We start from the raw sequence: 22,628 nt of genomic DNA on the forward strand, positions 1-22,628 counted from the left end.
ACACACCAATCCCAGGTCTCCAGATATATAGTGTCTAGCTAACATCATGCAAATAATTCCTGGATGTTTTGTATGCAGTGTGACCAAAATTGGGTGTCAGGTAAAGGTCTTTCACATCACCTCCTACCTGATTCTTTTAACTGGAAATGTTGGGGATTGAACTTGAGACCTTCTGCAAGCAAAGCAGATGTTCTACCACTGAGATGGCCCCACCTCACCTTTTGGAGTGACAATGCAGTTCCCCCACAAGAAGCCTCCTTTATGGGCAAATTCCTTGTGTTGATGAGTTATGAGTGGTTTAAATTCTTCCAGCACTTTCTCAACTGGCTATTCCTTCCATGCTCAGTTTAGAACAAGAGTCGGTATGGATCCCTGGCCAATGAATCTTGCAGTTTGATAAGCCTATAGAGAGGGTTTGAGGAGGATCTCCAACATCGAAACCTCCATTGCAGAGGACACCTTTATAATCTAAAATCTGTAGTGGCAAGGAACTCAGGAGAATTTCAGAATTAACTGCAGTTCTTCCTTGTTTATGCGAGAGCATGTAGTCATGGGGTTGGGGAGCTATGAAAATCACCATATACTCTAGTTATATATGTGTATTTTAGTGAACGTTGTATGAACTTTAATGTAGGTTGTATAAAGCCAGAGCCAGTTTGGTGTAGTGGTTAAGAGTGCGGAACTCTAATCTGGAGAACTGGGTTTGATTCCCCACTCCTCCGCTTGAAGCCAGCTGGGTGACCTTGGGTCAGTCACTTAAGAGCGGCAGGACTCTAATCTGGAAAGCCAGGTTTGATTCCCCCCACTCCTCTGCTTGAAGCCAGCTAGAGGACCTTGGGCTAGTCACGGCTCTCTCAGAGCTCTCTCAGTCCCACCCACCTCACAGGGTGATTGTTGTTGTGGGGATAATTATGACAAACTTTGTAAACTGCTCTGAGTGGGCGTTAAGTTGTCCTGAAGGGCGGTATATAAATCGAATGTTGTTGCTGTTATTATAAAAGCATAGATGTACCTTTTATCTTTTGACAACCCATTAAAAGAAGTTGGGTAAAGGTAGATTAAGGATTCTTTTAATTGTTAGAATGAAACACTAATCATCTGCTCATCTGACTTTTTGACAACTTTTAAAGATTTGTGGAGTTTATCATGCAGGTGCATCATAACATCACACTTGGCTTTAGCAAAGCATCACATGATTGAAAATCTGAAGAATCAGCAAAATCTAAGAAAAATCATGTTTATATTATTGTAAAGATTTTAGAGATGTCTTTATATAGATAGCACATGTCAGGGCCGTATTAACCCATGGACTGGCCCCCTAGGCTTTCAGGTATTTCGGGGCCCCTCTGGCACTTCAGTCTTTCCCCCCACTACAGCTGACAGCCTGACCCTGGTACAGGAGATATTAGACTGCAGTACATAGCCCTAAATCCATTTTGAGGGTCTCCTGAAGAATTCTATTCACAATTTTTAAAGTATTTTTATTGAGCAAGTAGAACTCTTCAGGAAAGCACATTTTGGAGATATAACTGTTCAATTCTGTAATATTTTGAAGTGAATTTAATTTTTATTATTTATTAAAATATATATCATTTAATGACAATTGTTTTAATGTAAGAGAAAATTTGTTTCACTTCAACAAGGAAGCAGTCCATTATCTTATTAATAGAGGTTATAGAAGAGAATCAATTAATTGTAATTTGTGTGGGGGTGTGCCTCAGCAAAAAAAAATGACGGGCCCCTACTCCCTGCAGGGCCCCCAGGCTTCGGCCTAGTCAGCCGTATGAATAATAGGGCCCTGGCACATATCAATTAGTATAAAGGCCAGCATGGTACAGTACAGAGAAAGGCAGCACTTCATATTCATGTGATGTAATCCAATGGGAGTCCTATTTGCCCTCCTGCCCTACAGACCCACAGTCACTGCTCACCATTCAGCCGGCACCGCACAAAGAGTGTGTGAAACTACTGTGCAGATGTGGAGGGAGGTGGCTTGTAGAGCAAAAGGAATTGGACCTGAATTACTATAGTCCCTACACAGCTACAGAGGCACTTGACAGCTGCTCGAGGCTGACCACAGTAAGATGAGAAGATCCAAGCCCACAGCCCGCAGCCATGGAGCACAATGTGCTTGCATACCTTCGTTGTTTCATCGTGAGCTCTACATACAGCACAATTCCACAATGGCTGCTTCCACACACGTTGGATAATCCACTTTCAATACTCTTTAGTGAACATTTGAAACTGATTTTCCATGTGTGGAACAAAAAATCCACTTCAAAAGGATTGCGAAAGTGCATTGAAAGTGCGTTATTCAACGTGTGTGGAAATGGCCATTGTGTTACCTAGGAAATCCCCCAAAGTGACAGTGCTGAGAAAGATGACAACTCTGCAATAAAAGTAGCAATGTCCTCAACAGGCGGTTGGTTCCGTATGTGAAATTTAAATCTCTGTACAGTAACTGATGACGTTGGTGATAAGTATGGCATTAGCAATTCCACATACAGGTTCATGGGTGAATCAGATGTGGCAAGTGGATCATATTATTACAAAACTCTGGGCCCAATAGACTGCCAGCAGGAGAGCATCTCATTTCTCTTCAGGACCGTCTTTCTTGTTTGCTTTTTGAGCTGTCTCGCTGAGACTTAAGGTGGATTACAACTAAAAACAATGCTTTAATAATACACACAGCTGACAAAATTAGAGAACAACGAGCTAAAATCACAGGATAATAAGACAAAGCAGGATTACGAAATCTGAGAACAATGCAGTGAAACATTATATTACATGCAATAAGCACAAGTCTAAAGGCTGCATTACAAAATTAGAGAACTGCAAGGGGGGGGGGGGAAACAGCATAATGTACACAATGAAGAATACCTTAAATTCCAGACATTAACTACAACCTTATTATCAGGGCTCATTTCGAGAGGGAACACACAGGAACGCAGTTCCGGCAGTTCCCCAAAGAGGTCACATGTCAGGTGGCCCTGCCCACCTGACTTTCGGCCATTTTGGGCCTGTTTCAGCCTGGATTGGGGCTGAAATGGCCCGTATCAGGCCTCTGATGGGTGGTGGATCACTCTCCCACCCAGCAGCAGCCCGATCCTGACCATTTTGGGCCCTTTTTCAGCCATTTTCAGCCCCTTTTTGCCATTTTGGGCCCAATTTCGGCCCTGAATGGCCAGGATTGGGTCCAAAACACCCAGGATAGGTGATGTCAGAGGGTGTGGCATATGCAGATCAGTTATGCTAATAATACACTTCCGGGGATGTCAAGGGGTGTGGCATATGCTAATGAGTTATACTAATGAGTTCCTCCAGCTCTTTTTCTATGAAATGACTCCTGCTTATTATTATAATAACAAATAGAGACCCAGTGGTGTGATTGTAATTGTTAGAATATTGGAATAAACACTGTGAGACGCGAGTTCAAGTTCCCACTCAGTTATTATTGGACTAGCCACTTTATTTCACCAACTGATTCTTGGAATATTGTTTGTTGCTTACAGCACGTGAGCTGATTTGCATGCACGACTAATTGCTTAAGTATGTGCTGCGCACGCTGCTTTATCCTGCATGCCTGATCTCTGGATTGTACACGGTGGTCAATAAGACTGTATCGGTGCAAAAACACTCTGAGAAGTGTAAATAACATGTCGAGAATGTAGCTGGCTCATGCTGAACCAGTTACGTCACAGCAGCATGGTGCGCTAGATGGAGTTTTGTTTCTTCCAGCTGAATAATTCTATGGTCCACTTCACGCAGTACCTGCTAAATAAGATATCACATGTTCCAGAGTCTTTATTCACCTGTACTGACAACTGTTACAAGCACCAAGGAAGCCAGCCACCATCCGGTCCCCTTCTTTCCTTGCGCCTCAGGCATGGATACAATAGACCTTGATCAAAAGGCCAGGGGATCTCACAAAGAGGAATGAATTGTAAATTAGTAATGCACACACTGATAACATTCTGTGTCCCCCCCCCCACACACACACACCACCATCCACTCCAGTATAGAGTCCTGTTTGTTTGCCCTTTGTGCACAGAGTATCATGACTCATGGAAGATCAGAGAGGAGAGCCAAGTGTATGTGTGCGAACGTTTGCGTGTCTGCAGGCAGCCTGCCAGTTCTCCTCACACTCCATGCCAGAGTAATTCACCTGCCACATGCCTTTGCCATTATTATCACCCTCCTCACCAGCAGCCGTTCTGTTAACCCATTAGAGCCCTCACTAACAGTGCCAGCTCTCCAGTGAGGAGTTTTATATATGTACAGAGGAAGATGCTGGTCCTGCATGTCGGTTAATCGTTTGGCATCTATGGGCCAAGCTACAAGTGATGAATGACACTTGAATGGCATTTGTATTTCTCCCTGTTCACTTGCCCTCCACTTGCGCTCCACTCGATCCACTTGCCGTTCAAGTGTCATTCATCACTTGTAGCTTGGCCCTAAGTCCCTTTACAAGGTGCCAGGGCTTTTTTTCAGGTGGAACGTGGTGGAGTTCCAGAACCTCTTGAAAATGGTCACGTGGCTGATGGCCCCGCCCACTGATCTCCAGAGAGAGGGGAGTTTATATTGCCCTCCACGCTCAGCGGCATGGAGGGCAATCTAAACTCCCCTCTGTCTGGAGATCAGGGAGCGGGGTCACCAGCCATGTGACCATTTTCTCCGAGGGCAACCCACTGAGTTCCGCCACCTCTTTTCCCAGAAAAAAAGCCCTGCAAGGCGCTCATTGGCCATTTCCACATGTTGTTAAAGCAACAGGCTACTTACTAACTGCTGGCGGGTTTTTTACAGATTCCAGATGCCTCCAATTTCAAAACGGAAGCAGGCAGTTTGTCTTTCGTCGGCACAGGAAAGAGCGGGAAATCTCGGTCTCAGAAAAAACGCTGATCAGACGAAAGACAAACGGCCTGCTTCCGCTTTGAAATCGGAGGCATCTGGAATCTGTGGAAAAAAACGCCAGCGTTCAGTAAGTAGCCTGTCTCTTTAACAGCATGCGGAAACGGCCATTGACTGGTGTTGAAATTGAACCTCAGAAGTTGTTCAGCCAATCTTCTGAGGCCTCACCTGCACCCAAGCCTCAGGCCTGCAAGTTACCTAGCCAGATCTGTTTGGCTTTATGCCCCTTCCCCGAAATTGTTACAATGCCTCAGGACAGAAACGGGAACCTGTGAGCTTCAGTCCCCATTCTGCGATTAGGTTTGCATCCTTGACCTTGGTTACGTCACTGTCTTTCAAACTTACTTCTGACAGAAATATTGTCAGAACAGATAACTTGCCTCACTCAGAATGACTAGAAGCCAGCAGCCAAAGAATGGGCTGATTCATTCGGTTCCTCTCCTGACACACACATTTTTTGCCCTAATTTCCCCCCTTAAAATTGCAATAGTGAAAGCAGATGGCAGAGTTGAAAGATACTCCTGTCAGAGGTCTTGGTCTAGTAACTCATTCCTGGAGATTTGGAGGGTGGAGCCTGGAGAGGACGGGGCTTGGGGAGGAGAGGGGCCTCAGTGGTGTATAACGCCATAGAGTTCACCCTTCAGAGCAGCCATTTTCTCCAAGGGAACTGGTCTCCACCACCTGGAGGCTGGCAGCCCCACTTCCAAACCTCCCTTGGAATCTGCAGTCCAACTGCCCAACCGACCACTGTTGTATAGTGGTTAGAGTGTCAGGCTGGGATGTGGGAGACCCAGGTTCAAATCTCCACTTTGCCATAGATACTCACTCAGTGAGCTTGAGCCAGCCATTCTCGCTGCCTAACCTACCTCGCAGGATTGTTGTTATGAAGATAAAATGAGGGAAGGGGGAATGATGTTGGAAGTCACTTGGGGTCCCTGTTGAGGAGAAAAGAGAGAGATAAATGTCTAAATAAATAAATACGTAAATAAATAAATTATGCCCCTGGTGGGGGCAGGGGATCCCCCACTCCCACCCTCCACCCCCACTCATGTGGCCAGCAGGGGGGGGGAAGGTGGGGAAACAGGCCTTCAGAGTGTGCTCTAAGGGCAGTGCAACAATGTCATTCCCAGGAGTAACATCACTGCACTGCCCCAAGAACGTTCCTGCGCTTCACAGCGGCCAATTTGAGCCCCAAATAGAGTTTGTTTGGGGCTCAAATTGGCCCACTGCAAAGCATGTACATGCTCCTGAGCCTGAGTGATGACATCAATTCCCAGAAGTGACATCATCAAGCAGGGCCAGAAGCTCACATACGCTTTGCACATGTGAAGAGGACAACTGTGATGAGTGCTGATGAGTCCCCCCCTCCGGCCAGGAGGCTAAGGAGATCTGGCAACTCCAGCACCAGCCTCACTTTCTCCTTGAGCCCTCTTTTCTTCATCTCCACCACCCATTGTTCCCTCAGCTTCCTGCTTCTAATCCATCGCCTGCTTTCTTTGTCCCATTCCTTTAGCCAGCACATTTCTTGATCCACCTGTCACCCATCTTCCCCTCTCTCAGAACATACAATCTTTCCTCATCCAAAATACTGTGAAGGTTCTTTGAAGTCTCCTCTTGGGTTATTTTATTATTATTATTAAAAGATTTGTCTCCTTCATTTGAGGCGACTGATAATCAAACAAAAGCAGCCAATCTGGACAATAAAGTAATATTGCGACCAAAAACACAGCATGGCAAGAACAACTGGCACAGACATCAGGCAGATATCCCCTTCAATATTCTGCTGCCTCTGCCCTTGTCTTCAAATTTTATTCTCCTCCCAAACTCCATTTGGGGCTCAAATTGGCCGCTGTGAAGCACAGGAACGTTCTTGGGGCAGGTGGTGGCAGGTGGCTTGCCCCAGAACTTCACAAGACCAAGGGCCTCCAACAAATTGATTCACTTATCTGACATTTGACCGTCAGAGTAGTGGCTTTCAGAACCAAATAGGAAGCCAATTTTCCAACCTCGTGAGGCAGCATTCATGAATGATTATTAATGAACGTATCATCATTAAACACCAGATAATACCTTAATATAATACCTTTAATATGTTGATATTCCACATACTCTATGTTATCTACTGCCCGCATTGGGGTGGTGCAGAAGAAAGGCCTCCAAGCTCTGGGTTACTTCTCTGTGGCACCGTCTCTACCTACCTTTCCTTCTCCTTCTCATTCCACATCCCTCTCATTCCACATTTTTCATTCATTGCCTTTGCCTTTGGATTCCACAACAGTTAGCTTTCCTGAGTCTCTTGACCTCTTCTCAGCTGGGCTTGTGTAAAGTTTTAATCTCAGCCAAACTTTTTTTTCACTCATGGAAGCTGAACTGCAAACTCTTTAGTCCCCTGAGCACTTGAACTTCCGGGCTACTTCATTAGCTCAGCCAGCATCCAACTGCAATAGGCTATTGATCCTCATTACTATAGTAAATTGACTGACCCCTTGGGTGGATAACAAAAGCCACAAAACTGAGCCAGAGACAGAGCCTTGTACCTACTCAAGGAAGTCCCCTGCTATGCAGAAAAACATGGCTTTGTAAACTAATCCCACCCCCAAAGAAAGCAATTATATTTTAATTTTATTTAAATAAAATGCTTTCCTCTCCAATGGGGACTCAAGGCAGTTTAGCACTTTGTTTCCCGCTTCTCACAACAACAACCCTGTTATGCATACAATCCGTGTGCATAAGCCCCTAAAATCTTAGAAAAAAACTGGAGAGGGTGGCTATGGAGCATGGATGCATTGAGATGTCCAAACTGCCACACACACACACACACAAAGATTCTTCACAGACCCTTCACTTATAATCATGAATATTTGCTGTTTGTCTCACCTCTGTATTGTAAAGCATAAAGAAAATCTGAACTGATTTTTCTCCATTTCTATCTGGTATGGTTCTCCACTTCCTCCTATGAAAAGAGTCTCTCGATTTGTTCCATTCTGTAAAGTGACATTTCCCCACTGGCTTTTAAAAAACATCCTTAAGGACAGGAGGAGCAATGCCTTGTAATTTCACAGTTTGATCCCAAGAACTTTGCCAGTTAAAGGCAGTCATATTTCCACCTGGCCTATCCCGATCTTTTAACTGCTCACTTCTCCTTCTGTCATTATGAAAACCCATGCGGCAATGTCAGAAAGAAGTCTCATTCTATTCCTGTGCAGAGTTGACTTCACCGCTACGTTGCCTTACGTACTACCTGGTCATAGATCCAGAGGAGTTAGCCGTGTTAGTCTGTAGTAGCAAAATCAAAAAGAATCCAGTAGCACCTTTAAGACTAACCAAAACCTTATGCTACAATAAAATTGGTTAGTCTTAAAGGTGCTACTGGACTCTTTTTGATTTTACGTACTACCTGTTGCCTTAAATATGTGCTCCTGTGAGCTACCTGTGCTTCACATGGTCTAAGGTCAGCCCTAGAATCACTTCTGTTCTGTTTCAAGCATTTCTTCAACACTGTATTGGATTCTTGCTAATGCTATGTCTTTGTAAAATGGTGTTTATTTACCCTATGGCATCGTTTATGGAAATATCCTTGAAACTGACTGTACTCATTTCACACTATGTAATCTGCCTTGAGTCTCAGTGAGAAAGGCGGACTATAAATGACATAAAATAAAGAAAATGTCTCAGGTCTTTTTTGTACAGCCCTAATATATGCAAAGTCCCATTCCACACTCACTCCAGATCACAGTTAGTCACCCTTTCTTAATGTGCTTGGTTTCTTCAAAGCAAAGAGAGCAACATTCTGAGTCCCTGGGTAATTTGCAAATGCGTTCACCTCACTTGCAGAAGTCCCTCATAATCTAAAAGGGAGTTATTCATAGATATTCAGTGATAAAGCAAGTAAAGAACAAATGCTTGGAAAATCTCCTGAGGTCGTTCATCTATTAGCAGAATTGAAAGTTATTTATTACTCATAACCATAATGTGATTCCTAGTTTCTAGTAAATACCTAGGACAACAGTCTGGTGGTTTTCAGGTTCACCAATGCATATAATCCATAATTTCAATTATATGAAGAAATTCACTCCCATCAAACCTTGGTATACCAGAGAATCTAGTTTTGCAGTACTGGTCACAAATATTGTCAGATTACTTTCACACAAGGAGGAGGGGGAAGCATAATAAAGATACAAGTGCTACAAAATGTTTTTTTTTAAAAATTGCCTGATACTATAAATCAATACCTTTAAGGCAGAGTAAATAGACAAGGTGCCATTTTCTGTATCGTTATGCAATACCTTGGTTATCTAACGACCGCAGGGACATTCAATAGGTCCCCATTGTCTGAAGTAGAAAGGGAGAAAATGAGCACCAGCATATGTGAGAGGAAGGTACAGATTTCGAAGGTGGAAAGTTTCCAAATTTCCCAGATCAGCTGGAGAGGGTGGAAGACTGGCAAGCGCCTTGACTCCTCCCACAAAATCCTTTCTTACCACACCTGTAGATATATATATATAGATAGATCTGTCTGGCCCCATATTTCCACAGCAGCCTCTTAGCATCCTCCTGTGCTAAGAAGAACACTTCATCACCACCGTTCCACCTGCCACACAGCCTGAAGATGAGGAAAGAAGTCTGCACCATGGCTTTTGCTCGAGCCGTCTTTTGCGAGTTCTTAGCCACCTTGATTTTTGTCTTCTTTGGCCTGGGCTCAGCCCTGAAGTGGCCTTCGGCTTTACCCAGCGTCCTCCAGATCTCCCTGGCTTTCGGCTTGGCCATCGGCACCCTGGTACAGACCTTTGGTCACATCAGCGGCGGCCACATCAACCCAGCAGTGACAATCGCTTTCTTTGTTGGAAATCAGATCTCTTTCCTCCGGACACTGTTCTACGTTGTGGCTCAGGTGGTGGGAGCCATTGCTGGAGCTGGCATTCTTTACGGCGTGACTCCCGCTAATGCCCGTGGCAACTTGGCAGTCAACGGGGTAAGTACTTTCTGCTGCTGGAAACATCATTCGTTCTGGGGATAGTTTGGTGTTTGAGCAGTTTGTGCGAGGGGTTTTCAGGCAAGCCAACATGAGCAAGAAGGGTAATTGCATCTCAGCAGAGACTTGGAAGTAAAAGGCAGCCACTCCGAAAAGCTTGAGGTGCCAGAGATTCTGCCTACATGCTGCACTGCAGAGTGAAGTGGAAGTGTGTTCTAATGACACACTTGACAGGTTAACTGCATGAAGTAATTTACAAGGCGGGTTTTCTTCCCAAAGCTTCTCATATCCTAAGGGGGTGAGTGAGTCACTTAGAAGGAGGGAAAGAAAGCAAAAAAGTTCTATAACTTCAGCTGTGCCGCTTGGAAGAGGAGCAAAAAAGAGCTATATGGTGTTTGTATAAAGGAACTGGTTTCTTTCTTCCTCTTTGACTTGGTGAAGGGAATCACATGAAACCACTTTAAATGACTGAGGTTTTGATGCCTAATTTTTATGAGTCTGCTTGGTCAGTCTTGGAAAGATGGTTCTTAGCTGAAAATAGAGGTGAGATGCAAAGGCTCACATGCAGGGCACAGGCGATGAGTCTATTCAAGCTCTCTCATTTCCACCACTTTCCAACACACCACATAAGGTTGCCAGCCTCCAGGTAATGGCTGGAGATGTCCCAGAATTACAGCTGGTCTCCAGGCCACAGAGATCAGTTCACCTGGAGAAAATGGCTACTTTGCGGGGTGGACTCTATGGAATTATGCCATGCCAAGGTCCTTTCCCTCCCCAAACCCCACTTTCTCCAGGTTTCTCCAGGTTTCACCCCCCAGATCTCCAGGAATTTCCCAACTTGGAGCTGGCAACCCTAACACTACACCAAAAGCCACACTTGGAGGTCAGGAGACCCTTGGGAGAGTAGCATTTAATATAAATTAATGTGTTGTGGAAGGGAGCATCACACACATACACAATCCCACCCCCATAAAAAGCGCTTTCTGTATATAGAGCCTAAACATCATTTCTCTGGGCTCAGTACAAAAGTGGAGCGTTCCCCCACTTCAGATCTTACCTCGCTTTCAGGAGTCACAAAAAGCAAACTTTCTGTTTGATTTCTGAAAGGACATAAACAGATCAAATCTTGATGATGGGTTTACAGGCCAGCAAGATCTATTTTTCCCCCATCCTCTGTATTTTGGGCAGGTTTTGTGAATGAATACAAGCCTCTTTTGAGTCTAGCTAAAGGACACAATCCAACACAGAGTTAAAAGCACTTAAGACCATTAACTGAATAGGCTTTAGCGCATTTAGCTCTCTGCTGGATTGTGGCCAAAGTACATTAACTAGTCTCAAGAGCCAAATGATACTTGGACAGAAAAACGATAGAGGCATCTAGTTAAGCCAGTACGAGGAAGATCCTGGTAGCGCAATACAATGAATATTTAGATAACCGTTTGTCTCCATAAGGAAGACGGCTGTGAATTCAAAACGCCCATAGTAATACATGCTTACAGACTTCCTACAACTTGGATGCCAGGAATTATTATTTTTTTGTTTTGCAGCATCAACCCCTATTGCTATGGCTAAAAATCTGGTTTATAGCCGTTCTTTTTCTGTCTTTTCCCGACTTTTAGCTACAGGATGCACAGTCTTTAAAAGTGATCAAGCTGTTTTCTGTAGAGGTTTAAAATTCCTTGGGAGCCTCTCTTGCACAATTTCTATCCGATCGATATATATGCAGAAAATGGAACAAAGGAGAGGAATTTGTAATGCAAATAAGCCTTCTGCGTTGTACATTTGCATGATAAACCTAATCTGAAGCAAGAAGCCATGAGTTTTACACCATCCCAGAGAGTTTACAGTCTAATTTAAATATCGTGCATAGCTAGATTGAATGAGTATGGTTCATTCAACTCTATTTTTGTGCTAAACATGAGCTCAAAGATCCATGGGTCTCCACTTACTGGTCTCTATTGGGTGCTCCCAAAATTTACCCCAAGTATAATTTCCCTGTCTTCTCTAAGGGCCAAGCTACAAGTGACGAATGACACTTGAATGGCAAGTGTATTTCTCCCTATTCACTTGCCCTCCACTCAATCCACTTGCTGTTCAAGTGTCATTCGTCACTTGTAGCTTGGCCCTCAGGCAGTGTTCTTCAGCCTGCATGCATTGCTTTAAAGGCAATTTGCAGCAGGTGTGGTGTTAGCAAAGAAGATCTGTTTCAGGGCTGAACTATGCTTGTCAATATACTGAACATCCTGGTCTTGCAGGTAGGCGTCCTGGTCTTGCAGCTTGGCTCTCCAAATGCTGTCTAACGGACTTTTCAACTGTCACTTGTCCAACATTCCACCAAGCTGCCTACATTCCCCATCAAAACTGGAGGGAAGCTGACGAGTGTCCAACCTGTGTCAGGTGTCACTTGTAGCTTGGCCCTTAGACTGGTGAGACCTAGGTTTGAATCCTAACTCATCCATTTTTCTCCATCAGGGAATAATTTCACCACCACCCCCAGTCTACCTAATATAACTTATGAGTCGCAAAATAAAACTTTCTTATTTTATTTTGGAAAAGTCTTAAGTAGACCATGGCATTTAATGTGTTTGCAAACACAGGGATGAGTCTCACCAGGAACTCTTGCTTCCATTCGTGTGGGTCCATACCTCCCATACTCTTGCTTCCATTCATGTGGGCCCAGAACCAGAATGGGTTCTGGTTTCAGTGGGTTGCCTTTTGCAAGTCACTTGGTTTTAGCCTAACTTAGCTCACAGGATTGTTGAAAGGATTAAAAACAGAAGAGCGTCAAGGTATAAAGGTGACAGGCAGGATAGATAGATAGATAGATAGATAGATAGATAGATAGATAGATAGATAGATAGATAGATAGATAGATAGATAGATAGATAGATAGATAGATAGATAGATAGATAGATAGATAGATAGATAGATAGATAGATAGATAGATAGATAGATAGATAGATAGATAGATAGATAGATAGATAGATAGATAGATAGATAGATAGATAGATAGATAGATAGATAGATAGGGAAAGCTGAGCAGGGAAAGCTCACCCTCCACAGCTGCCATTTCCTCCAGGGGAACAGATCTCTGTAGTCTGGAGATCAGTTGTAACTCTGGGAGATCTCCAGGCCCCACCTGGAGGTTGGTAACCCTATTTCTGACCCAACCAGCTGATTGGAACTGTTTCTTTAGTACAAAGAACAACACCCCTCCCAAGCTTGGAAGTGCCGGAGGGTGCCAGAAAATGCAGGTCCCTGCCTCAAGGGCTTGGAATGTAATGACACCCACAGAAGGCTTTTGCACGTTTTCAAACAGTAGTTTCTTAATAGCATCAACGTATATCAACGTATATCTAGTTGCAAGGTGTCCCTTGGTGTCAGTGGCAGTCAATCCCAGATTGATGTGTGTGGGAGTGTACCTTAAGCCTCCCTACTCTCCTGTTTTCACAGCTCAGCAACAACACAACTCAAGCCCAGGCTGTGATAGTAGAAATTATCCTCACTTTCCAGCTGGTGATGTGCATTTTCGCCTCGACTGACAGCCGCCGACGTGACAACGTAGGCTCTCCGGCTCTGTCTATTGGACTGTCTGTCACCCTGGGTCACCTGGTTGGGGTGAGTGTTTCAGCTCGTGTTCTCCCCACCCCCAGCTTTTTGTGGGTTTGTGCAGAAACAAAAGACAAAAGGGAGGTGGAATGTGAAAGATCATGATACATCCCAACAGCCTTATGTGATCACTTTGAAAGCTGCTGTCATGCTCAAAGCTGGGCTGACTTCATATGCAGAGGGAGGTGGAATATAAACAATCGTGGTGCTATAGGGCTGATTCACATCCTAACACGTTGTAGGAAGGTGCCATGGCTCAGTGGTACAGGGCCTTCTTTCCATGCTGAAGGTTCCAGGCCCAATTCCTGATATCTGCATCTGGGGGGGTGGGGGTGGAGACCAGGTAGTAGGTGCTGTGGTAAACCTCCACCTGAGATTCTTGAGAGCGGCTGGCAGTCAGAATAGACAATATTGATCCTGATAAACCAAAGGAAGTAGAAGGCAAGTGTGGGAGCAGAGAGTGGACTTACAGAAGAAGTTCCCGGTGGTCCAGGCTGCTGGCTACCAGAAGCAAGCAGAGCCAAGTTTTTAGGGGGCCACTTAACTCACACCTGGCCAAAAATAGGGGTCAGTTCACTCATTGCCTTAATTGGCCCGGGGCCACTCAGCCTGGCTTGCATCTGGGCCATTTTAACTTCCCAGTCTACCGCAAGCCATATGGAGGCACTGGCTGTTTTCACATGCCTATACGCCTCCAGAAAATCGCGCAAAACTGAAGGCACAATGGCGTCTTCATAGCACGATTTCCCATTTAATGGCACGATGACATCAGAAATCGGGCCATTAAATGGGATCATGACGGGAAATCGTGCTATGAAGACGCCATTGTGCCATGAGTTTTGTGAGATTTTCCGGAGGCTTACAGGTGCATGAAAACAGCCACTATCTATGTAAAGTTACAGACCCTCGTGAATACCATAGAGTTGCTTTGATATCTGCAAAGGTGAACCCCCCCCCCTCCAAACACACACACACACACACACAAAACAGCGAAATCCTGATATTGGTGGACACAATAGAATTTCACAAAACCATCACTGAGGGCCAAGCTACACATGACGAATGACACCTGAACAGCAAGTGTATTTCTCCCTGTTCACTTGCCCTCCACTCAATCCACTTGCCGTTCAAGTGTCATTCGTCATGTGTAGCTTGGCCCTGAGTAGGGGATTTATGTGTAGGCTTATCAGCGAGGATTGGTACTGGCAGATCAGGAAGTAAAGTTTGCCAAGAGAGGGGTGGGAAAGCCAGTGCTAAAACCCCTCAAGCCGTTGCTTACTGATCCTAATCCAGACTAGGACAAAACATGGCATAAAGCCAATTCAGCAATGCTGACATATCAGATCTAAACAGTACCATGTTTTCAGCCATTTTACTGTGTTCATAGATACTGTTGTTGGGGGAAGGAGACATTGTGGGTGGTGGGGGAGACACCTTGGTTTGCTTGCAGCATAAATTTGATCTGGGGTTTTAACAGTGAGCACCATCTACAGCTCTTTTTAAGAGCCAAGCTACAAGTGACACCTTACATAGGTTGGACACTTGTCAGTTTTGATGGGAAATGTAGGCGTCCTGGTTTTACAGCTTGGCTCTCCATTACAGCTGCAAGACTAGGATGCCTACATTTCCCATCAAAACTTGAGGGAAGCTGACAAGTGTCCAACTTGTGTCAGGCATCACTTGTAGCTTGGCTCTAAGACAACACTATAAATACAGTGGTGGGAATATAAGGAAGAGTTTACTGACAATGACAATATTATACAGGAGACAACAGGAACTATGGTGGACATTATATAGAAGAAAACGGGAACAGATGGTGGGGGTATAATGAATTTACAGGAAATGTTAAAATGTCTAACACACAGTCCTTCTCACCACAGATCTATTTCGATGGCTGCTCTATGAATCCCGCTAGGTCATTTGGTCCCGCTGCTGTCATGGGCCTGTTCGGTGCTTCTCAGTGGGTAAGATATTGGCTGTTTCTCTTGGGTAGATCGTTACAGTAGAAAATGCATGGCATATGAATCCACTCTTCATTGCTGCGCAGCCAACATTTTGTGGAGGCAAGATCTAAATTCAGACAGACAGCAAAAGAAGTGGCTTATAGTGCAATCATAGAATAGACAACATAAAGCATCATGCAATATCTTGTCATAGAGTATTGGACAGATATTTTTCAGGAACATCCCCGATGCTATCATAACAATAGTAGTAATGGGACCCAGATAATGGCTACCAGACCATGTACTTTTTTATATATCACTCTGTGATGTTTGCAAAAGGCACTGGAGAACCAAAACATTAGTGAGCCAGTTTGGTGTTGCACTTAGAGTGTTCAACCAGGAAAGTGGGATCTGAGTTCAAATCCAGTCTGCCATGAGGCACTCACTGGCAGTTTAATCCTAAACAGAATTACACTCTTCTAAACCTGTTGAAGTCTTCAGTGGACTTAGAAGGGTGTGACATGCTCAAGATTGCACGGAAAGTGACCTTGAGTACCTCCCTCTCTCTCTCAGTGTCATCCATTTCTCATAGTTGCTATAAGGATCCCAGTAAAGATGGGAATTAATGTAACTTGCCCTAAGCTTTATGATTCTTTCCCCCAAGAACTGTCAACCCATTCTCGTTTCCCCCAGAATTGCTCCACTCTTTTAACACAAGCAGCAACTTCCAAATTTTTGTCAAAACTGTGTGGAAACCTCTGGATGTACTGGCTATCCCTTGAGAAAGCTCTTTATTAGGACAATTGTTATTTGCTTCCCTTGATATTTACCTAAAGTTTTGCCTGGGCAGGAACACTCAAATACGTTTCAAGTTTTTGCTTCAGCCAAAATCTTTTAACGACTCTAATCCCGGGATCTGGTTTCAGAACTGCCCGTTCCTGTTTTAGAAGTTAATCAGATCAGCCAAAGGGGAAGGAATTGCTTCTTGCTGCCCAGAAATACCTTCTGAACATATGCATGGTGGGCCTTATTGTAACCCATCTGCACGTCAGAAGTCCAGGCATATTGCAACCTTTGATGCGAACATGACTGCCAGGGGAACTTGGTGCACTCAAATTCCTTTGATGACATCCTGTTTAGATCACCTTGAGGTTCTTCTCAAACCTAGCACCAAAACAAGGAGGTTTGACAGTAGCCATGTGTCCTATGGGGTTAGGTCATGGTAGCTTGCAGCAGTTTTGGCTCAAACCAAGAATTAAACCACCTCAGTTACCAGACAAGAGCCACATATCCCCCAAAGTCATGATGTGATCATTTAATTGACCTATTTGGGTAAACCATGGAATCGTTTACCATTAGAGATGGGCATGAACTGGGAAAACTGTGGTTCTTGCGGTTCATGGTTCATCGCATTTCATGAACCAAAAACTTTCACAAACTGGCATGAAATTATTCGATTTGCGAACCGGTTTGTTTGGTTCATTTGTACATCACTTCCGGAGCTGCAGAAGGTCTGCAGAAAGCCCATTCCCCACTCCCCATTGCCTAGGGAACAGATTGAGTGGCGCCAGGCTGTTTGTAGTGATGAACCGAAAAACAAAACAAACGAACCAGCCTAAAAATCATAGCAGTTCGTCGGGGGTTGTTAGAAATGCCCTCTGATGAACCGCTGGTTCGCAAACCAAAAGAACGGCCCAGTTCATGACGAACTTTGGTTCATATTTCAGTTCGTGCCCATCTCTATTTACCGTTCATCCACTCTTTAAACAAAGAAACATCAACTAGATTGCATTGCTTGCTTTTTGTGCCTGTGCGTTCATCAATATCTATTCAAAAAATGAGAGCAGGAATTGATCACTGGGTTGATGAGCAGACACCAAAAGCACTAAGTCTTAACTTTTAAAAAAATCCAATGGTACTTCCTGCTCGCAAACCTCAAATGGAATGTAATCCCAACTTATCAGGAGATCAGGCATAAGTTTGATGTAGCCTCATAGGCATTATGAGGAATTGAGGGTACTAAAAGGCTCAGAAAATTTCTTAACCCTTTTCTTCATTTTTCTTAGATCTTCTGGGTGGGACCCATCGGCGGAGGCATCATGGCTTCTTTGCTTTACAATTACATCCTGATGCCCCACTCAATGAATATGTCTGAGAGAGTGGCAATCGTGAAAGGCACTTACGAGTCTGAAGAAGACTGGGAGGAGAAGGAGAAAAGCATGGAAATGTCCTCCCCCTAACCAAAAGAGCTGTGGACAGGAAGGAAAAAGACTAAATCAACACTTCTGATGCCAAATACGGACTGTGTGCCTCGTGATCCAAAGAACGAGTCACTTCTGCTGGTACCAAGGGGTTGAAGAGGGAATGGGGATATGCTTTTATGTATATAACCACCTTGAATGCGTGGTTTCATGCACCTGTGAATGCGCAGTAAAGACCAAAATGGAAGAATGGCCTCTTCCGAAACGGCCCATTTCAGAAATGATGCATTCCAATAGCAACACCAAACAAGGATGGTTGTTCGCCTCTTGGGACCGGCAAAGGAGTGTCCTAGAGCTGTGCCTAGGCTGGGATCTTAGCATTTGCAATTGCGTAGGGTTTTTGGTAATTCTCCTAGCTATTTGTGTTTCCTTTTCTGGTGGGCCTAAGCACAAATCCTCCAAGAGCTGTATAAACACTGGGTTTACAGGGCTTGGGGGCAAGGTGGTCTGAACCTGAGTTCCCCTTGGCTTGATCCTGTCTCACATACATAACAATGCTTGCCATTAGTTTTTTTTTTCTGTTTAACACATCCTCCATTTACACTAATAAGAACCCTTATGGAAGGGGTTTTAGATGGGCTTATGAACGAAGACCACTTGATAGCAATTTGTGAGAATTTGCCATGAGATTCTACAGAGACAAGACCGCCTTTAAAAGACTGTTGTGAATCTCTGTTCTTTCCATTTATTTTTGTTCAACATTGTTCAGAGTAAATGCAAACACAGTGGAGTACATTGCTTTGACTCAATATCCATCTTCTGTAGGTTAAAGCAAACACGGCAAATTAATTTCTAATCAACTGTACATAGAGAAAAGCCATTGCGGAGCTCAGTTGATAACATTATTGTTCTGCTGTTCTGGTCTTCTCTTTGATGGAGAGGGAAAGGAGAAAGAGGCAGATAAGGTTGCCAACTTATTACCTCTGTAGGGCTAGAGGAGACAGGAGACAGATCAGAAAGGAAAGCCAGGTTGCTCGAAGGGAACAGAACTTTTAGCAAAAGTTTTGTTTTGCCAGGTGCAGACAGAAGCCCATCTTTGAGTTAGGGTAAGGAGGATTAAGTCTATGCTTGGGCTCCTGACCAGTGGAAAAGAACGTCAATCTCTACAGCTGTCCCTGTGTCAAGATAACCAGATAGCTTTGGTAGAACTACCCTGGTTCAGTGGAGCCCCATAGATACTGGGGTGGCGGCAGAGGGACTGACACAGATGCTCTTCATCTTGTGAAGTGGTGAGCTCAACAACCTGGTTCATGTGCACTTATTTCAAGCATGCATGCCTAGTAAATATGGTGCTGCTGATGTTAGCTCAAAACATGCTGGAAATGGCCAGGGGGAAAAAAATAAAGGCTTTTTTGAGCTAGCAACTCGATAGAGATCGGGAGACAGTATACTTATAAGGACATCTTGGAGTATCAATTGATGAACAGGGCATTATATGGAGCTGATCCAAAGACTAGCTTTCCACTGGAATCAGGAAAGCCTGAGACACATAAAGAGAAATTAATCCTGAAAAAATATCCCAAAATTTTGTTATATGGGAGGGAGAGAGGGGAGATGCTGTTTCCTGCACTGGCTGTTATCGTATTGCGCTGTTGTTGTTGTTGTTTGCCAAAGAATGTACATGTTTAGGATCTTTGTTACTGGTTGTATATTATGATGCATTATTTATTTTCAATAAAAATAACCTGTACACAAGTCTATCAATGGTATTTGGGGAGGGTGTCATTTGTGATGAGGCGCGGATAAAGAATGCGTTTTGTGTTTTAAGACACAACAAACACTCACAAAACACACATGAGGATGATGCATGTGAAAGGCGAGTTCCTGAAGCAGATCGGGAAGACACAACTTTGGGACAGGGACCCCCCCCCCCAACGGAACATGTTGAAGCAGCCCCTTTGTGCCAGCTATATTTTGTTTGCCACCATCTAATTGTTTCCTTGCTTAAGGTGGCCCACTTGACATTTGTTAGAGCCTATTTTTTTACTATAGCCAGGGGTCATTTCATAGAAAAAGAACTGGAGGAACTCATTAGCATAACTCATTAGCATAACTCATTAGCATATGCCATACCTCTTGCCATCACCGGAAGTGTGTCATTAGTATGACTGATTTGCATATGCCACACCTCCTGACGTCACCTATTCTGGCTGTTTTGGCCCAATCCTGGCCATTCAGGGCCGAAATTGGACCCAAAATGGCAAAAAGGGGCCCAAAATGGTTTGGATCGGGCTGCTGATTAGCGGGAGAGTGATCCACCTCCTGTCAGAGGCCCAATCCAGGCCATTTTGGCCCCAATCCAGGCTGAAATGGGCCCAAAATGGCCTAGTCAGGTGGGTGGGGCCACCTGACATGTGACCTCTTTGGGGAACTGCCGGAACTGCATTCCTGTGCGTTCCCCTTCGAAATGAGCCCTGACTATAGCAGCTCCCACCTTACGCAAAGGGGCATCCTGAAGAGGTGAGGGGTGCCATTTTTAGGTGGCTAAATAAGACTATTTTATTTGCAAGGGGGAGGTAAGATGCAGGCATTTCCAGGGGGGGGGGAACAGTAAATATTCAGAACTCTTTTTATCTAGAAGCACGCTTAAACCTGAGCCTGTTTGGGAAGGAACGCAAGGCTTTATTTGACCAAGAGCAGATATTTGCTATTTGAAGTTAGATACTGTCATCTCGTGATTACCCTGAGCCGTAATGAAATGCCAAAAATTCATTTATTAAATTATTGATATCATCTGCTCCACTGTGCTTCTTTATGAAACTAAACTGATGAGGGTGGCTAATGTTAAAAATAATCACATTTAACCTTGCAACAAGGACCTTTGGCATAATCTTGATCTTTGTGATCAATAAAGACTTTGGTCTATAATAGGAGCTTCGCTGTATTTTGTGAATGTTGGGGGGGGGAGAATCTCAACGGTATACAGAAAATGCCTCTGTTTGGGGTAAAAACCAACAGAAACTCCTGACGCTTCTTAAAAACCAACTTATTGTAGTCTGAACTTTCATAGCAAAAGGCTATCTACATCTAATAAAATGTAAGCTACAATCCCTTTGTCAAGTTAAGGTGCAACTGAATTCTTTGGCTAATTGCCCATGAAACTAATTGTGGTTCCAAATGTGAAAGTATTTGCAGCGGCAACAGAGTGGAGTATCCGCCATCCAAAAGCCATTTATAAACTGGTTTCTGTTCCTTGAAAATAAAAATCTTTGTCTTCCTAATAATCAAAGTAGAAATGAAAGTAAATATTAGGCACATTCGGCATCTTTGATGATATGATCAGTGAGTTGTCTTCCTGAGCTAATTAGTTAATTATAATAATTAGGACAGCAAGCTCTAGTTACACATAGATCCTATGCCCAATGATTTGGGAATAAATTTCCTTCAAACTCAGCTGGTCTTACTTCTAAGTCAGCATATATAGAATTGGTCTTTATGGAACTAAAGCTTTAATTGAATAATCACTAGAGGCCATTTTTAATTAGCATAGGAAAAACTGAATTGGGTCGCGCTGAAACTCTTCTCTGTTAATTGGTGGGAACGTGCACTAAACTGACATTTGTTCTGTTTCTGGTTGTACCTGAGAATGAAAAATCATACTTTTATCTTAACAATGAGCTTCACCTTTTCTTGATCAAATTGGAAGTAATCTCACATTTCTTTCAATATCCCAAAGGGGTACCTCTAATGGGGTTTTGGTAAGAGGCAAATGTACTTCAGTTTAACCAACTGATCAGTTATAAAGCAGGTGATTCATTACTTTTTAAAATTCACTAAGGCCTAATAATGTGTACGTACAATGTTATAAAGAGATGAAATGACAATCAGTACTAACTTTTAAAATAGATCTCCGTTAAGGAAATCAAAAAGAGAAGACAGATCTATAAATGCTGCATGCAAAATTATGCATCCTGTAATCAGCTGTTTTGAAGGAAGCAAGAATTGGTGTCAGCGTGCGTTTATACAAACTACTGAAAATAAATACAAATACATCTAATAGATTGCACTAGCATGCATTACAGCTGCTAGGAGAGCATGAGCATTGGCAACCAGCAGTTGTATTTTGGGGGTGGGAACTTGGGAAGCAATACCACAACATCCTTATCATGGGCTGGGCCAGCCCAAGCAGAATAGTCAAGGTCCAGTCCAAAGTCAGAGAATGAGTCCAAAACCAGGAGTGAGTCCAAAAGCCAATTCAGGAGGGCCGTAGGTCAGTTACCAGTAAGGTCAGGTCTTGATGCAGGCAGAGACAGGGCATGGTCCAAGAGCTACAGGAGCAAGGCAAGGTTCAAGGGAGTGGTCACAGCAGGAGCAGGTATCCAATAGGTTGCTTCCTTTCGCAATTTTGCGTCATATACCAGAGGTGGCAGAGGTGGCATTCACATTCTGTAAGTAGGATTGCCAGGTACCCCTCACCTCCCATTGGGTGGAGTTCCTGGCACTTCACAGCAACAACATTTGATTTATATACTGCCCTTCAGGACAACTTGACACCCACTCAGAGTGGTTTACAAGGTATGTTATTATTATCCCCACAACAATCACGCCCTGTGAGTTGGGTGGGCCTGAGAGAGCTCTGAAGAGCTGTGACTGACCCAAGGTCACCCAGCTGGCTTCAAGTGGAGGAGTGGGGAATCAAATCCAGTTCATTCAAATTAGAGCCCCACCGCTCTTAACCACTACACCAAACTGGCTCTTACCTTGTGCGCTGCACGAGGTCTTTTTTTGCGCTCATGGCGGTAGTGGGATTCGAACCTGTAGAGTGCTGATTCACAGCCGAACTACTTAACCACTATGCTACACATTGCTTAACATCTCATGTTTAATACTTTGTTCAGATGACCACTCTATTTCAATTTTCTTCAGCTCCTACGCCTATTGCATTATTTCTTGGGTCTTTCATCCTATTGATTTCACTGATTTACATTGTATAAT

General features: G+C 43.9%; 1 protein-coding gene and 1 long non-coding RNA gene across 2 annotated transcripts; one reads left to right on the forward strand and one right to left on the reverse strand.

Moving 5' to 3' along the window:
- Positions 1-3,149: 3,149 nt before the first annotated feature.
- On the reverse strand, positions 3,150-15,449 carry LOC129346556 (uncharacterized). The gene is made up of 5 exons (XR_008598797.1): positions 15,365-15,449; positions 10,938-10,980; positions 9,141-9,240; positions 5,775-5,843; positions 3,150-3,923 (listed from the first exon to the last, which is right to left on the reverse strand). It is a non-coding gene; the product is annotated as an uncharacterized LOC129346556 (long non-coding RNA).
- Positions 9,455-19,388, forward strand: AQP5 (aquaporin 5). Its single transcript, XM_055003896.1, has 4 exons — positions 9,455-9,880; positions 13,334-13,498; positions 15,370-15,453; positions 17,499-19,388. The coding sequence occupies exons 1-4, from the start codon at positions 9,518-9,520 to the stop codon at positions 17,670-17,672; spliced, it is 786 nt and encodes a 261-aa protein (XP_054859871.1). The 5' UTR covers positions 9,455-9,517; the 3' UTR covers positions 17,673-19,388.
- The last annotated feature ends 3,240 nt before the right edge of the window (positions 19,389-22,628 follow it).

The sequence above is a fragment of the Eublepharis macularius genome, chromosome 19 (genome assembly GCF_028583425.1).
Source record: "Eublepharis macularius isolate TG4126 chromosome 19, MPM_Emac_v1.0, whole genome shotgun sequence".
Taxonomy (NCBI): Eukaryota; Metazoa; Chordata; class Lepidosauria; order Squamata; family Eublepharidae; genus Eublepharis; species Eublepharis macularius.